This window comes from Macrotis lagotis, chromosome 3 (genome assembly GCF_037893015.1).
Source record: "Macrotis lagotis isolate mMagLag1 chromosome 3, bilby.v1.9.chrom.fasta, whole genome shotgun sequence".
In the NCBI taxonomy this organism is placed as follows: domain Eukaryota; kingdom Metazoa; phylum Chordata; class Mammalia; order Peramelemorphia; family Peramelidae; genus Macrotis; species Macrotis lagotis.
The window spans coordinates 166,043,616-166,062,245 of NC_133660.1; the positions used below are offsets into that span (position 1 = coordinate 166,043,616).

Consider the following 18,630-nt stretch of genomic DNA (forward strand, 5'->3'; position numbering starts at 1 on the left):
CAAGTCATGGGGCTAAAATTGGAATAGGGGCATGTGGGGCACCACGCAGATGAGACAGTTGGAAAGAGTGTCCCTAGTTACAGAAATGTGACATCTTAAAAGCTCCTCTCAATCAAATTCAATTCTATTTTTGAATTTCCCTCTGTCCCTACGTAGTCATGGAATTAAAGTGAATATGGAATAATGATTTATTCTAGAATAGGGATTCTTAATGTGGGATCTGCAAACTCCCCAGAAATCCTGGTAGATTTCAGGGGATCTGTGCAATTGGATGAGGAAAAAAATTACATCTTTATTTTTACTAACTTCTAATGGAAACTTAGCAACTTTATTAATTATTTAAATTTAGCTTATTTCTCAGTTATTCCAAGAAGTCCATAGGTTTCTCCAGATTACCAATGGGGTCCATGGCACAAAAAAAGACTAAGAATGCTCTCTCTCAAATATGAGAGTCTAAAGAGGAAGTAGCCATAATTTTCTTTGGAAAGGTAGTATGTTATGCATAACATCTTTCTTCATAAAAGGCAACCAATGTATAGGTATTCATGACAATTGTGTGGAGACACACACACATACTTTAAACTTTAAATTATATGTAAGATGTTAAGAGTCAAGCATCTCAGCATCTGGAAATGCATGCACTTGCCTGAAAACTGGCCATGGGCCTGGTAAAGTAGAAGCTTCATGCTAAAGAAAATGAAAACAAAAGCTAGGCAAAGAAAAGCAAACTAATGCTGTAAATAATACCTATAAGAAGGAAAGGAAAATCTAAAGGAAGTGGTGAGAGAAATGGATCTAGTTGGTTTCTTGGAGGATTCATTGAAGTCATTGATTCAGCGTCCTCTTTGGTCGGTGTCTATTCAAAATCATAGGTCATGGGCAACTCTATCCAGTGTTTCCTTTTCTTTTAAAGACCAACTAGAGGTCACATTTAATGGAAAGCAAAGTTACTTAGACAGAATAGCAAAGTAAGAAAAAAAATTACTTTCTCTTTCTCTATTCCTGCTCCACCATAGCCACTGGGGCAGTCTCTCACAAATGCTCCCCATATCAACAGAGAGAAAGGAAGCTTATGTGATCTTGGAATTTTTTCCTAGTTAGAATATTTTTTTCCAAATCTGCCTCTTGCTTCTTCCCCCCACAGAGCTGATAATATATTCTGCTAAATTACAACTACTAGGCAGCCTCTATGCCACAGTGGTGTATAACTGCTCTTGGAAGTTAGCCCATAATCTGAAGGTACACTATAATCATCTGTGAGTCATACTTACCTTTCATAGCAAGAGTCCCTTAGTTCAAATCTGACCTTTTTCCTGACTTTGCTTCACTCTCAAGGGAAATCACTCAGGCCCAATTGATACTTAGTTTGAGGCAAGTCAACTTTCAACTCCTATTATGCCTCTGGTTGTTAACATAATGGAAAAGTAGAACAAAGTAATAGATTTAATAAAGAAAACATAATTTCTTTTTTTAAAAAAGAGATTTTATTTGTTTTGAGTTTTACAATTTTTCCCCTATTCTTGCTTTCCCCCCATTCCCACAGAAGGCAGTCTGTTAGTCTTTACATTGTTTCCATGGTGTACATTGATCTAAGTTGAATGTGACAAGAGAGAAATCATGTCCTTATGGAAGAAAAATAAAGTATAAGAGATAGCAAAATTACATAATAAGATAATGGACTTTCCCCCCCTAAATTGGAGCTAATTGTCTTTGGTCTTTGTTCAAACTCCACAACTTTTTCTCTGGATATAGATGGTATTCTCCATTGCAGATACTCCAAAATTGTCCCTGATTGAAAAGCATAATTTCAATTACATAAAATTGTAATTTTAGACAAACCAAATCAGTGCAGATTGGCTAAGAAAAATTATCTAATGGGGAAAATATTTCCATAAAATATCACTTGATAAAAGTTTGACATCCTAGATAAATAAAAGAATGATATAAATATATAAGACAAAAGAGCCATTCCCCCTTCCTCAGCAGCCAGGTGGTCAATGGCTATGAAGAGTTTTCAAAAGAAGGATTACAAATTATCATCTACCATGTGAAAGCATGTTCCAAATTACAATAATTCTGAGGTTTTAGTTCATACCTCACCCTATGACAAAGATGGAAAATATGGGAAAAGTCTATGTTGGAAAACTCCTGGAAGACAGGCACACATTCACCGTTGGTGGTATGAATTGGTACAAATGTTCTAGATAGAACTTTAGAATTACTTAAGAAAAGTGACAACTGTTCAAACTTTTTAACCCATACAATCTCACTACTGGATGTCTAAGAAGATCAAAGGTAGGGGGAAAAGTACCAAAATAGTCCAAAATAATCATAGTATCATTTTTTGTGGTTACAAAGGCCTGAAAACAAAGTGGGTGCCCATCAATTAGAGAATCATTGAACAAACTGAGGCATATGTTATTGTACAGTAAGAAACCATGATTTTGTGGAAGATTAATGTGGAATGGTGTATATGACTTATCCAAACTAAAATATATAGAATTAGAAGAATATATACTATTAATATAATGATGTAAATGAGAAGATCATTGAAAGGAAGGCAAACCAAATAATTCCAGAGAGGTATATATTTGTAGACCTGGAGTTTATGAGTCAGGTCCTAACTACTAAGTAGAAGATTGTGATTAAAATATCACCACTTCTCTGAATAAAACAAGAGAATAACTCTGCTAAAAAGACTGAAAAAAGACCCAAAGCATGTCTTGCTCTAGATGAATATCTAGACCTTGTGTTTTACTGTAGCTATGGGCAGGTCATAGGAAGAATTGGACCAATGATTCCCCAGATCAATGATTTTTCCACATGACTGACTGAATGACTGAATTTAAAAAAAGCATTATTAAGTATTTATTATATGCCAGTCACAGTGCTAAGTGCAGAAAATACAGATACCCAAGCAAAGACAGACAATACCCTCAAGCAATTTACATTTTAATTTGGGTAGATAATAGGGAGTGGTGGCCAGGAAGGTCACCACTTTATTTAGTAAGTTTTATAGTTGTTAAGTGGAGTCATAGAGGCATAAATTAACCTGTCCTTTTCCAAGAATGATGTTAATATTGGTTTGGTCATCATTTCAGCACTGGAAAGGGCAGAGGTGGCCAAAGGCAGGGTGAAAGGGTTAAGGGCTCCAGGATATGATTTCTGATCTGAGGTGTCAAAGTGAGGAGTTCAAAGATGTCAAGAGAAATAAATTGAAGCATAAATGGAACCCCAATCCTAACCCCCAACCAAATTGATGAAATTACATAATGGACAAATAACAGAGACTATGTACAAGTAAAATTTTTAATAAATGAAATGAATCAAAACTGAGTTTTATGGGTTTGAAGGGTTGTTGGGTAGTTGTTATAAAATGCTTCCTTTAAATGAATGTACAGCATCAATAAATTGTACATTCTTTAATTGTGATGTAACTTATAACAAATCACAGTTCATTACTGAGAATGTTCCAGTTTTGGAAATAAAATTCTCTTTCTTCCCAGCCCAATAAGGAAATTGGAAACTGAAATGGAAAATGACATATATGTGTACTGCTATTTGTATTCCAAAAAAAATTTAATCTCCCAGAAAACTTGTCAATGTTTTTGGATTGTATTTTATTATTATGTTTTTAATTATTTCAAATATTATAATTAGGTCCATTTGAAGGTTCACTGTACCAAATGATGACTCCATAGCATTTGTTTCTCATCATGAACTCTGACTCATGTACCATTAGTGAAGAATTAGATGAACCACATAACTAGTTTCTTTTTAATCTTTATTATTTTAGGACTCAGTAACTTTTTATTGTATAGTAGGAGGTATCATTTATTTAACTTATCAGGTGATAACTGTAGCAAACATTTTTACACCCCCCCTAAAAAGTAGTGATATCTATAATTCTATAATGTTATTTTTGGTTTGAATATATAAAGATGTAGGAGTAAGAAACAGTAGATTTTAAGTATATCTTTAGAAAAGTTATTTGGAGAAAGGACATTTAATTTATTATTGATGTTAATATGTGATTACAAACAGTTTGGTGTGCTTAATTTTACTTTTTATAACCCTTTTTGCTGCATTGATAGCAAACAGTTTAGTGGATATTAAAGTATTCTCTTGGGACATGGTTTATTTCATCCATTCTATTTGCATACATAACTGAGATTGAGACTAGTTGAACCAGACTTTAGATAAACAAGAATGTTACTCATGCTTGAAACTATGACCCAAGGGATTGTTACTGTACTTCTTCAGGCAGTTAATGTTCACTGCCAGGAAACATGTTGTTCAAATAGTAGTAAATGTGAGGAGTTTCAAAAATTCTGAAGTATTTTTACAAGCAGATGCTTTGTAATTGACATTTGAAACAATATCATTAAAGGTCATTTTGAGAAAGTAAATGGCCAATCACCTTGCCAAGTCCTATGAACTCCATGTTCTTGGCATTTCCAATAGTTTTCATCTTTTCCATTCCAGTTACTACCACTCAGATCATCTTTGGAATGCATTGGATATGAGGGATTTGTCCTACCGTTACTATCTTTTCTCTGGTCTTTTTACTGTTTCTTGATTATGATCCTATATTCTTTGTCTCTATGTTCTATGCCTGTTTTAAACTTTCTCCTCCCCTTTCATTCTTACAATTCTTAGTCTCCTCTGAAACTCAAGCATTACCTTCTACTTAAGGGGTAGGGAATTTTGTTTCTGCCAACAGTCCTTGGATATTTATAACATCATTCCTCTGCTATATCTGGTGAAACATTTAATCACCCCCAGATTTAATGAACTTCAACTCCTATCTATGGTTGCTGTAGAAGTGCCAGATCAAGGGTCTTCTACCATCCATCTGACCTTCCTCAGCCCTGTTCTACATGAAGGTTTTTTCTGATTTTCCCACCTGCTAGAACCTCCCTTCCTCCCCGCTAAAAAAAAAAAAACCACCTTGAATTTACTTCATATAATTTACTTCTATGTACATTTGATCTCAGACAGTAGAAAGTAAACTTCTTGAAGTCAGGATTTTTATTTTCCATTTTTGTTCTTGAATCCTTAGCACAGAATTTGGCATAGTTCAGACTATAGTAGTCTAAGTTATTTAGGATCTCTAATTTGGCTATTGTGTGCTTTTATAGGCATATTTATTTTTGTTTGAATTCTCAATATCTCAGGTATGTAATTTTAATCTATTTCCTTTAAATTCTCAGTATCTCAGATATGTAATTTATATTATTGTAGTTTCTGATAAATATTTTTTTATGGATTCCCCTTTTTCACTGTTTATTTTACAATTTTGTTTCCCCTCTCTTTTAAAAAAATCAAATTAGTTCATGGTTTAATCTTTTTAAAAATCCCAGAGCAATTTTTTTTAGCTGTTAATCTTTTCTTTCAATTTTATTTCTACTTTGATTTTCAAATTTTCTTCTTTTGAGTTTGTTTTAATATTGTTAATTTGATGATTTTCTAATTTTATTTGCATACTTGCTCTTTTCCTTTCTTTTTTGTTAACATATGTTCTCAGGGATAATTTATTTCCCTAAGAATTGCTTTAGGTTAGTTCATATTTTGGTATATTATCTCACTGTTATTCTTTTTTAATACGATTATGTATTTTTTTAGGGTTTTTTTTTTGCAAGGCAAATGGGGTTAAGTGGCTTGCCCAAGGCCAAATGGCTAGGTAATTATTAAGTGTCTGAGACTGGATTTGAACCCAGGTACTTCTGACTCCAGGACCAGTGCTTTATCCACTGCGCCACCTAGCTGCCCCGATTATGCATTTTTCAAAGATTTGTTCATTGACCCACTCATTTAGATCTATACATTTTATTCATATCTTTTTATTATTATTTCTATTAATAAATAAACTTGTTTTTCCTTCAACCCTCTTCCACATCCCCTTTCCATAATTTCTTAACCAGAAACTTTGCTTCACACCCTACTTAGAAATAAAAGCCATGTGAGTGAGGTGGGCAGGGCAGGTTATTTTCTTCATTTTACAAAGTATAAAACTGAGGCTCGGAGATGTGATTTGTGCTTTCCTTCTGGGAAAGTTTCATTCAAGGCTCTCAGCTCAAGTGCCATCTCCTGCTAAGTGACTCTTTCAGATCTCCCAGTTTCAGTGCCCCACCTCTTGAAATTGCTTTGAACATATTTTGTGCTTCTGTATCTGTGTACATTGTGTTCTTCCTCCCCACCCTTGCCCTCATTTCTTTTTTCCTTTTTTTAGTTTTCAGGTATCACCTGGCATTTATGGATGTTTAATAAATGTTTGAAGAATTAGATTAAAAGGCCTCACAGTAAGCAAATGGCAGAACCAAATTTTATGTGAAGAGCCACAGTCTCTGATGGATAATAATATCCAGAGGGCATATCCTTCAATCATTGAGTTTTCTTTGTTAGGCTCATTTCTTCAATCTCAGTATTTTATTGGAGGGGGTAGGAGTGAGGGCTGTGCTTTGGGTAAAGTTCAGTCATTAATGTTGAGGGCAGGATCTCCCTGGCCTTGTAGAATATTGTGGTTAAGACTTACCTCCTCCAAGGGACTTTCTCTTAGGTTCCTTCCCCGATGCAGCTAGGCTCAGGAGCTACTCCTCCCCATTGGATTCCTGACTGGGAATTTCCTAGATTGGCCTTGCCTAGTGACTTCCTCTGATTTCTGTGCTTGCTGCTGCCTGCACTGGCTTTTCACCTACCTCTACTAGTTTCCACAGGATTTTGGGGGTCCTAGATTCCTGGGTTGGATGGGAGTCTACCCATAATCAAGTAATTTTTATTTTTTTTAATCAACTTGCATTTCTAAACTCTAGTCAAGATTTTTGAGAGAATCTTGGATCCTTAGTCTACATCCTAGCCTGCCAGCATCTTCCCGGGTTAGAGAGATTTGTTCCAAGAATTGTTTTTTTGTTTGTTTTGTTTTGATCATGGGGAGAGGAAATGAGGAAAATCTGAGAGGGAAGAGCTAGCAGCAGGTGTCACCAAAAGAACGGAGTTTGACACTTTTTTTTTAAAGTACACAGAAGAAAAATGAAGAAAGTTCAGAAGCACAAACATAATTTTGAAAGTAACTTGGTGAATGTTTCTCATAACCTAAATTCCACTGTTACTACCCTTAGGACAAATCCTCATTACCATTTCCCTAAAATACTAATCTCCTAACACATCTTCCTCTAAAGAACCCTCTCCCTGATACAGTGCTGTATAACTTTCATGCAGACTAATTCTCCTTAATCATAAATCTAGTCATTTTATTACTCTGCTTCTTAATCCTTAGGGGCTCCCAGACCCATCATCACTATTTTGGTACCTGAGAAAAGTAGTAACAAATGTACCCTGCTATCTACTTGGAATTCATGATTTTAATATAAAACTTAAAGCAATTTCAGTTACATAGGAGGGAGGAAATACTATAGTGGCTTCTATGAAACTAAAGAACTACATAATCCTGATTAGCACCTTCTAAACTGGGGTGCTATATTTAAGGCTCTGGTAGCTCAGTATGACCTGACACAGAATCAGAATTTGTGAGTTAGGACTATCAGTTGTGCTCTAGCTCAACTCATATTCAAAAGAATTTCTACTATTATATACCAGTAAGGTCATCTCCTGACAGGGAGCTTCAAGGCGCAGGAGGTGGCTTATCACTTTTGGAGCAAGTCTATTCCATTTTTGGACCATACTAAATTATTAGGAAGTTTTTTCTAAGATTACATTTAAATTTGCCTTTATTTAGTTCACTACCCCTCTCAGGATAATGGAACAAAGCTACTTTTTCCAAAAGAAAGCTTTTCAAACCCTTGAACACAGCTATCATATTTCCTTAAAGTTCAAATGTTTGCCTACCATTCAATGTGCTCCTTGTTGAATACACCCTTAGTCCTTATTAGATTTTAAACTTTTTGAATGGGAAACTGTGTCATTTTTTAATCTTTGAATCTCTATTAATTGAGGTTTTGCAGTAAATCTTTGAAGTCAATGCTATTGATTAGGAAAGGTTTGGGTTTGTAGGAGGAAAACAATGATTTTTAAGCTTTCAACATGGAGACTGATAGATGAACTTCAAAAAAAACCTTTTTTTTTTTTTTTGCAAGGCAATGGGTTTAAATGGCTTGCCCAAGGCCACACAGCTAGGTAATTATTAAGTGTCCGAGGTCACATTTGAACTCAGGTCCTCCTGACTCTAGGGCTGGTGCTCTATCCACTGTGCCACCTAGCCACCCCCCAAAAACCTTTTATATTTTTAATTTTTAATTTTAAAATGAAGAGGTTTTAGCAAGCAGATGTTTGAGGGAAGTCCATTTTAGGTGTCTTCATGGGAAAAAGAAAATAAGTCAGCGAAGAAGCCTGAGCAGATAGATATAAGTAGACTCACTAGAACCAATTCAGGATCATTAGAGAGGAATGTAAAGATGGTTGTGGGGAAGAGAGAGGTGACAGAGTTGTGCAAATATTTCAACAAGGTTGCGGATGAACAAAAATGGAAACTTGATTTGAAAAGTAAGAGGTCATCAGAACCTCGGGAGTAGTTCCAGTTGAACAGAAGGTAAAACAGATTGTAAGAGAAGTTTGAAATGCTTTAAAAGAGGACTGAATTTGGAAGTAAAAATAGTTCTACTTAGCTAACTTTTCTTCCTTTAATTTTTTTTGTTAGAAGGCAGGGGGAAAGAAGAAATATATTCAGAAATTAGGGTAATGTTTAATAGATTAAAAAAATCAATAAAACAAAATGAAGGTTTTGGACTAAATTTCCAGTGGTATAATGCTGAAATGTATTCTGCTTTGTAACATTTATGAAACCTTAGTCAAGTCAATCCACTGCTACAGACCTGAGTTTTCTCATCTATAAAATAAGATGGTTAAGGTAGATAACTCTTAAAGTTCTTTCTACTTCCAAATACAATGCTATGTCTCCAAAATCCAATCTAATTCTAAAATGTTAGAATTTTGGAGTTTGCATCCAACCCTTCTGGAGAGCAATTTGGAACTATGTCCAAAAGGCAACAAAAATGTGCCTGCTCTTTGATCCAAGCAATACCACTACTGGGTCTATACCATGAAGAGATGAAGAAAAGAGGTAAAAACATCATTTGTTCAAAAATATTCATAGCAGCCCTGTTTGTGGTGGCAAACAATTGGAAATCAAGTAAATGTCCTTCAATTGGGAAATGGCTTAGAAAACTGTGGTGTATATATGTATGTCATGGAACACTATTGTTCTATTAGAAACCAGGAGGGACAGGATTTCAGGGAAGCCTGGAGGGATTTGCATGAACTGATGCTGAATGAGATGAGCAGAACCAGAAAAACATTGTACACCCTAACAGCAACATGGGGGTGATGATCAACCTTGATGGACTTGCTCATTCCATCAGTGCAACAATCAGGGACAATTTGGGGCTGTCTGCAATGGAGAATACCATCTGTATCCAGAGAAAGAACTGTGGAGTTTGAACAAAGACCAAGGACTATTCCCTTAAATTTAGGGGGAAAAAAACCCTGATATCTTATTGTCTGATCTTGCTATCTCTTATACTTTTATGTTTCTTCCTTAAGGATATGATTTCTCTCTCATCACTTTCAATTTGGATCAATATATACCATGGAAACAATGTAAAGACTGGTAAATTAGCTTCTGTGGAGGGAAGTAAGATTAGGGGAAAAACTGTAAATCTCAAAATAAATAAAATCTTTAAAAAATAATTTTGAGTTAGGGGAAAAGAAATAGTAGAGAGATGGGGGGGGGGGGGATGCTCCACAAACCAAGGAAGAATAAAGGGAATATAGGGAAGAATAAGAATGTGCCAAATTACTGGTTCCAATGGTTCCAAAGGACCTGTACAACACAGAGAGCTTTATTTTTGAAATGTTTGTTTGGTCTTTTCTTTTATCCATTTCCTTCCAATACACTCTATATAGATTTGTCAGAACAGTCATTTGTTGATGAGTCACATTTATTCTTGAAATTATTAAAAGGTCCTGTGGAGATATGAGACTCAAAGATGAAAGTGGAAGGGATAGTTTTGACAAGAAAAGTCATCAGAGGGAAAGACAGGATGGAGATGGAGGTTTTTAAAATATAGAGAAAGAAAAATGGAGTAGAAGATAGTTTTAAACTTCTCAGTAAAGATCATCACTTGAGGGGGGGGGGGGTAAGTCAGGAGTTTCAGGAAGGAAGTTTGGAACAGTCCATATGGATAATGGGATAAGGAGTCAAACTAGTCTAAGATATTGTCTGAGCCTGACTGAAAATCAGAAGAAAATGGATGAATTCTTTCCCTTCCCCTTTCGCCCCCTAAATTGAAGATATAGTATATGTCTTACTACATCCTTATACCCCCAATGCCTGATAGATTATGTTGATCAAATGTCTAAAACTATTTGTTGTCTTGATTTAGGCCATAAAATACAATCTACTATGAGAAAGGCATTCAGAATTCTAACTGTAGATAACCAAACATCACACTCAATCCCTGAGATGGCAGGAATGAGTTTAAGCACTTTCAATAAATTGTTAGTAATGCTGGAAAAAAGAAGACTACCTCCTTTGTTTTTCACTTTTACTTTGTTTTTACATAGATTCTATAAGAAAAGTTGCAATGGGTACCAATTGAGTCTTTGAGGTACACAGTGAAAAAATTTTAAATTCATTTTAAATATGATATTTAAATATAAGATTCATTGAGCCTGGAATTTGTGGAGAAAGACTTGTGACAAAGATAAAGAATAAGGGAATACCATCAGATGCTCATTCTTTACCACAAGAAAACCTCCCCAAACATAGGCAGCACATGGATGAGGAAGTGAATTTCCATAGATCTCAGATTACCTGGATGTACATCTCAAGCTACTTGTATATTTTCTCCTGTCATCAGAGTTTTGGGATTAATACCCCTTTCTAATACAGTACAGGTCAAATCAGCTTCTTTATTATCATTTCTTCTGGAATATTTATGCAAAAATCAAAACTTATACCCTGCTATATGTGACAGTTATACATGATCAATAACAGTAAATGACAAAATCATAAGGACATTTTTATCTGTCCTGAAGCAGAATCACAAATTGAGTTTTACAGGGAAGAATAAGAATGTGCCTAATTACTGGTCTCAAAGGACCTGTACAACACAGAGGGTTTTATTTTTGAAATATGTTTGTCTTTTCTTTTATTCATTTCCTTCCAATACACTCAATATAGATTTGTCAGAACAGTCATTTGGTGATGAGTCACATTTATTCTTGAAATTATTAAAAATGTTCTAAGGTTAAGGGAGGTAGCTTAGAGATCATCTACTCAAGCCCTGTCATTTTAAAGATAAGGAAATCAAGGCCTTTAAAGAGGATATGACTTTCCCAAGGTCATATAAGTGCTTCAGCTGGTGTAACTCAAGTTGATCTCAAATTCAGTATTCTACTATAACAGATAACCAGAATTTCCGTTTCCTAACTTGATGCAACTTTATCTGCTTGTAAATATGCTCACAAGTTTACTATATGCTAGAAAGACAGAACCACAAATTCAATTAATACAAAAGTGTTTGCATATTGTTCTCAACTTTAATTGACAAGATATACATGAAGACATGACAAAATTTTAGGGGAAAAAAAAAGCAAAATTTTCACATAGAGTTTTTAATACTTAACATTTTGTTTACTTTGCCCTTATGTGCATGGACACACACAAAGTACTTGATCCATCTATGTCCATTCCAGTGCATCAGTCTTTTGATGATACTTTAAGAGTAGTTTAACCAATTTTTGTAAATGATTTTATAAACTATAAAATCATTGTCCAGTACTTTCACTCATCTAGTTTCCCAAGCAGTGTATGTACTGATACAATATTAACATTAAAGTACATAATTAATTTTAGACCTTCTGCTAAGCCACACTCCTAATATCCAAGTTTCTTCTTTTAAATATGCTTGTAGAGGCTGCTTCTGCACTTTCCTGTAGATGCTCATGACCACCTAGATGATTGATGCTGGTTAGCTGAAATTGTCTTCAGTAGAGTCAACACAAATTCTCTTCAATAGATGACAAAGTTTTTCACTCATCCCAAGTATCTCCATATTGATTTATTTTCCCTAGGAAATTAAGCACACAATTGAGACTTCTAAATAAAGAATTATAATTGAATAGTACCATTTTTAAGATTTGTTAACAAAGTCATATGTATTTTTTCTCTTTTGTCTTCTAGGCACAGGAAAACATCTAATATTAACATGAAATGTTTTAAGTCTTAACTAATCAATGAGCTGCATTCCAAAATTTTATTCTTAAGTTACTTATTTGAAACTCAAAAAAAAAATCTATTTTTACACAGAAATAATGCCATAAAGTCAAGGTCAGATTTTCAGTTCATAAAAGTCTGAATAACCTATAACATACGCAACATAGCAGAATGGGGAAAAAAAACACTGGATCTGGAGTCAGAGGAACTAGGCCAAAATCCTAACTCTTTGAGCAAATCACTCATTATCTCTATGTCCAGTTTCTTCCATAAGTGAAATAAGGAGGTTGGAAAGGATGATCTGGAAGTTCACCTCAGCTGTATCTATGTTATAAACTCTTTTTAAAAATTTTGTATTTTATTTTTCTCTAGTTACAATTAAAAACTTGTCTGAGTTCCAAATTCTCCCCAAATCCCCCCTCCAAGAAAGCAAGCAATTTGATATAGGTTATAAATGTCTAGTTATGCAAAACATTTCCCTAATAATCATGTCATAAAAGAAAACATAGATCGGGGGGGGGGATTCCCCCCCCCTACCCCTCAAGAAACCTCAAGAAAAATAAAATTAAAAAAAAACCCTATGCTTCAATTTGTGTTCAGATCTCATCAGTTCTTTCTCTGGGGATGGACAGCATTCTTAATCATAAGTCCTTCAGCGTTGTCTTGGGTCACAATACTGCTGAAAAAAAACCTAAGTCATTTCCAGCTGATCATCCTACAGTATTGCTGTTATTCTGCAAACAGTAGATTTCACTTTGCATCAGCTCATGTAAGTCCTTTCGGGTTTTTCTGAGAGTAACCTGCTCATCTCATTTCCTGTAGCAAAACAGCATTCCATCATAATCATATATCACAATTTCTATAGTCATTCCCCAAATGATAGATATCTCCTCAATTTTCAATTCTTTGCCACCAGAAAAGAGCTACATAAAAATATCCTTGCACATATAAGTCTTTTTCCTTTATGTTTTTCATCTTTTTTGGGTCTTTATATTTGTATATGGGTTCACAGGATCTCTCCTAAAATGAACTTCAAGCTCCTAGAAAACAAAGATTATTTTCTTTTTGTTCCTGTATTCCTAGAATCTAAACCAGTTGTTAGCAAATAAGCAGATGCTTAAACATTTCTTGTTGATGTAGGTAACTAAATGGTTTTAGTTAATATGGGACCTGACTTGGGAAATCAGGAAGTCAAATCCTGCCTTAAACAGGAGTTCTGTGACCCTGGTCAGGTCATTTAACCTCTGAGCCTCAGTTTCCTCATCTGAAAAAAGGAAAGGACTGGATTCATTGACCTCCAAACTTCTTTCCTCTAAATCTATGATCCATTTAGTGATGATTCTAAACTATAGTATTAATCATATTCCCTCACTAATCAGATTATAGGGCCCTATTAGGCAATAGCAGGTTCTACTGCAGAGGGTCTCAAGGTTGACTGGGAGAGCAGAGAAATGAGGCACAATGAAACAGTGTCCCTTCAATTTCTGTGGCAATCATTTCTACCAAGTGGGATAGGTGAGGTAAGAACTTAGGGAAGAGGGTAAAAAGATGTATTCATTATCAAGCAATACTGAAGAAATAAAAAGTATACATTTTTAATGATTCTCAAAAAAAAGTTTAAATAAGGCTAGGAAAAAGTATAGAGAGACAAGGAAATAATGAAAAAAAAAGATGATCTAGTTATTGAAATAGCTAGCTGGCATATATAACCATTGTAGCAATGCTTATATTAGTCAATGTCTTACATCTCCAACCAAAACTATTTTATAGCAATATATATTACAAAACCACAACTATCTTCTGTATTATGAAGAAAGTCAAAATTGCTATATGAGCACATATACATACATTTATTTACACATTCATATCCATATATATGGCTATATTAGTAAGTGAAAGCAAATTCTCTTTTTTAAAGAGATATTTTTCATTTTATACCACAAAATTGACATAATAGACATATCACTGAGAAGCTGCATGAAAACAACACTTTTAGAAATTATTTATATTTGAAATGCATTAGAGACCTTACTATCTAAAATAACTTAATCCTCATAGAAAGGAATACTTTGTAATGTGAAGTACCACTCTAATTTAACTGTTTTATAAATCTGAATAGTGCCTTGTACATAAATAAAAAAGACTTGAATTGAATAACAGAACAATCTTAAACTGGGGGGCAAGTCTGTGATGGCATATTTAAAGACCTAATGGAAAACAACAGTGCTGATGTTTTATAATTGTTTGGAATTCTCTATTATGAAGTTTTGTTTGCCCATCCAGAAATGACTCTTAAGTTCTGTGCCAAGGACCTCTTCCTTCCTTTCTTTAATTTATAAAACAGAATACTGAACTTCTGAAAACAATGACATATCCTTTTAAATTCCACAACTTAAAAAAAACCCCACTAAATTCTACACTGTGAAAACAACTCAAGAAAATGGCAATGTCATTCTATTTTGAGAAAACAATGCTATTTAAAATATGCCCCAAATAAGGACTAACCTGTTTTCACAAGAAAGTTTGATTGTTTCATGTACTTTCAGCAGATGCTAGAGGAAGAACTAAAGACTAAAAGAACTGAAAACAAAGTTTGTCCAATTGTGTCTAAAACTATGATCTTTATGAGAAAAATCTATATGAGAAAGAACATATTCAGAAAACCTGTCCTTTTTAAATCATCATAGGAAACCATATTTATTCCATGTCACTACCATTGTTCAAAACATCTGATTATCTCCCTACTCTAACCCTAACCCTAACTCAATGAATATGCCCTTGTCTCCCCATCCTTAAAAAAAAACCTTCCTTTGATCTATCCACCCCAGATATCCTTTATCACTCTTGAAACTAAACTTGTTTAAAAAAAAATAAGTACCTCCTCTTTCTTTCTTCTTTCTCTTTAATAATTCTTTATAATTTGGCTTCTAACTTCATCTTCAATAGAAATTGCTAGTAGTCTCCAAAGTTACTAATAATCTCTTAATTACCAGATCTAATGGCATTTTTTTTAGGGTTTTTTTTTTTTTTCCGCAAGGCAATGGGATTAAAGTGCCTTGCCCAAGGCCACACAGCTAGGTAATTATTAAGTATCTGAGGCCAGACTTGAACTCAGGTACTCCTGACTCCAGGGCCGGTGCTCTAGCCACTGTGCCACCTAGCCTCCCCTAATGGCATTTTCTTTATCCTTATCCTTGTTGGCCTTTGTCAGTATGGATCACTCTCCTCTTTTCTAGGTTTTTAGGAGACTATCCTTTCCTGGTTCTTCTCTTTAATCATTCCTCCTCTGTCTCATTTGCTGAATCTTCATCCAAGTCATACCTGTTAACCATAGGTATCTAATCTAATAGGGTACTATCCTGGGCCCCCTTTTCTTCCCCTTCTGTACTATTTTAATTGACAATCTCATCGGCTCCCATGGATTCAATTATCTTCTTTTTTCAGGTGATTCTTGGATCTTTTTTATAGCCTCAACTTCTCTCACCAGCCTTCTCAGATTTGTCACTTGTTATTAAATTCAAGATGTCCAAAACTAAAAAGTATTATCTCCTACCCCTCCCCTCCAACAAAATCCTCTTATCTTTTTAAACTTTTTTATTACTGTCAAGGGTACCACCATCCTCTGATCTCTCCCCCAACACACACACACACACACACACACACACACACACACACACAAAGCTCCTCTTCACCCATCAGAGGGGCGGAGGAGGTTACAAGCTAGGTGTCATTCTTAAATTTTCACTCACCCCCCCCATCCAATTTGTTACCAAGGCTTCTTGATTTTATCATTATGACATCTCTTATGTATGCCTCCTTCTTTCCACTGACACTGTCTCTCTACCCTGGTGACAAGCCCCATTATGTCATACCTAGATTATTACAACAGTCATCTGGTTAGCCTTCCTGCCTTAAATCTCTCCCACTTCAGTTCATCCTCTACTTGGTTATCAAAATAATCTTCCTAAAGTACAAGTAGGTCTACAGATGTCATCCACTAAAATCCTATTTTTGGCTTTTAAAGCCTTCCATAAACTGGACTATTCCTACCTTTCTAATCTCCTTCCACTTTAAACCTCACCACATACTCTACAATCCAGTGACATAAACCTATTTCTTCTGCTATAAGAGACTCTATCACCCAATATTTTCACTGGTTGTCTGTCCTCCACCCCTGGAATTCTCTCCCTCCTCCATCTTTGCCTCCTGACTTCCTTCAAACCTCAGCTAAAATCCCACTTTCTGCAAACCTTTCCTAATCCCCCTTAATCCTCTTCCCACTTTCCTCTCAGATAGCTCTAACTAATCCTGTGTCTATCTATCTGGACAAGAGTTGTTATATATTCCCATTAGAATGGGAGCTTTTTGAGGACAGGAATTGTTTTTGCTTTTCTCTGTATCCCCATTGCCCTGGCACATACTAAGCAAAACAAGCAACTGTTTGCTGAAATAAGCATGTAGAATCCTAAGGTGACTACACAAAGGGAGATAATTGTCACTCATATTTCTAAGTTCTGGTATGGTATAGACACAATTACTATAGTTATGGAAGTTCCCTTTGTGAAAATTTCCTCTGATAGTTCAAACCAGCAGCTCATCTGTAATACAAGAGTAACCTAGAATACTGAGAGGTCAGGGACTTGTCAATGGTCAGCCTAAGTCCTAGGGGAGATCTATCTGCTTGTGCCAGACTTTCTGCTCAAAATTCTGGCATGATTGTTAGAAAATCCATTTCTTTTTAAGTCAAAATCTATTTTCATAAGTAATTGAAGCTAAAATACAGTGAAGTTTGGGATACTTCAAAAACTATTAAATTATAACACAATCAAATTCTAATTGAAAATGTAATATTCAATCAACATTGTTGGTGGAGTTGTGAACTTCCTGGAGAGAAATTTGGAATTATGCCCAAAAGGCAAGAAAAATTTGTATACCCTTTGATCCAGCAATACAACTACTATGTCTATACCCTGAAGAGATTATGAAAAAGGGTAAAAATAGCACTTGTACAAAAATATTCATAGCAGCCCTGTTTGTGGTGGCAAAGAATTGGAAGTAAAGTGAATGTCCTTCAGTTGGGGAATGGCTTAGCAAACTGTGGTGTATGTATGTGATGGAACACTATTGTTCCATTAAAAACCAGGAGGGATGGGAATTCAGGGAAGCCTAGGATTTGCATGAACTGATGCTGAGCGAGATGAGAACCAGAAGAACATTGTACACCCTAAAAGCAAGATGGGGATGACAGTCAACCTTAATGTACTTGCTTATTCCAACAGTGCAATAATTAGGCACAATTTTGGGGTATCTGCGATGGAGAATGCCAGCTGTATCCAGAGAACTGTGGAGTTTGAACAAAGACCAAAGACTATTACCTTTAAATTAAAAAAATGTTTTCTTATTATGTAATTTTACTATCTCTTATACTTTATGTTTCTTCCTTAAGGATATGATCTCTCTCTCATCACATTCACCTTGATCAATGTATACCATGGAAACAATGTAAAGACTGACAGACTGCCTTCTGTGGGGAGTGGGGGGTAGGGAAGCAAGATTGGGGGGAAACTGTAAAATTTACAATAAATAAAATCTTTCTAAAAAAAAAAAGAGGGGCAGGGCAGCTAGGCGGTGCAGTGGATAGAACACCCACCCTGGAGTCATGAGTCCCTGAGTTCAATTCCGGCCTCAGACACTTAATAATTACCTAGCTGTGTGGCCTTGGGCAAGCCACTTAACCTCATTGCCTTGCAAAAACCTAAAAAAAAATAAAAACAAAAAGAAAAGAAAAGAAAACGTAATATTCATAGATTTTAAAATTTTAATTTAATTGGAATTTATAAAACTTAATTACTAAGAAATCAATACATAATGGAACTACTGTTGCAACTGACAATGCCAGTAAGAAAACTGACTACATAATAAATTATTTTACCTTGTTTTTTTGGTGTTCTTTCCTGAAAAGACCTGATTGGGGTGTCACCTTTTTGTGACAAGGTTACTTCATATGTTTCTCGGTTCTTATTCCTTAATTCTTCATATGTAACAATTTTTCTCTTAGGACTTTCTTCTACAGTTGTATCAGGTCCTAAAATAAGAAAGGAGATAAATGATCATAGGAGGCCTGGTATGAAAAGATATGAATGAAAGAAAATTATAGTAACTTTGCATTTATATACAACTAGGTATTGACTTTTATTACTACTTAGTATTTCCATATATTTAATACAGAGGTTTTTAATGTTCACAGATCCACCTATGGAAAGTTTTCAGGGTGTCTGTGAAAAGAATTGGGAAAAAAATACATCTTTATTTTCTTATTTCTAACTGCAATTTAGCACTTTCTTACATTATAATAAACAAAAAAGTAACATTAAGAACCTGAGTAAAATATTTTTGAT

The 18,630-nt window shown here is 34.9% G+C and overlaps 1 protein-coding gene across 1 annotated transcript in view; it reads right to left on the reverse strand.

Moving 5' to 3' along the window:
• Positions 1 to 11,536: 11,536 nt before the first annotated feature.
• OCIAD1 (OCIA domain containing 1) overlaps positions 11,537 to 18,630 on the reverse strand; it is a 38,736-nt gene continuing 31,642 nt past the window's right edge. Inside the window, exons 8-9 of the mRNA XM_074229476.1 lie at positions 18,165 to 18,317; positions 11,537 to 12,086 (exon numbers count right to left, since the gene is read on the reverse strand). Of these exons, the coding sequence (XP_074085577.1) occupies positions 12,049 to 12,086; positions 18,165 to 18,317 (191 nt within the window). The 3' untranslated portion in view covers positions 11,537 to 12,048. The remainder of the gene's footprint in view (positions 12,087 to 18,164; positions 18,318 to 18,630) is intronic.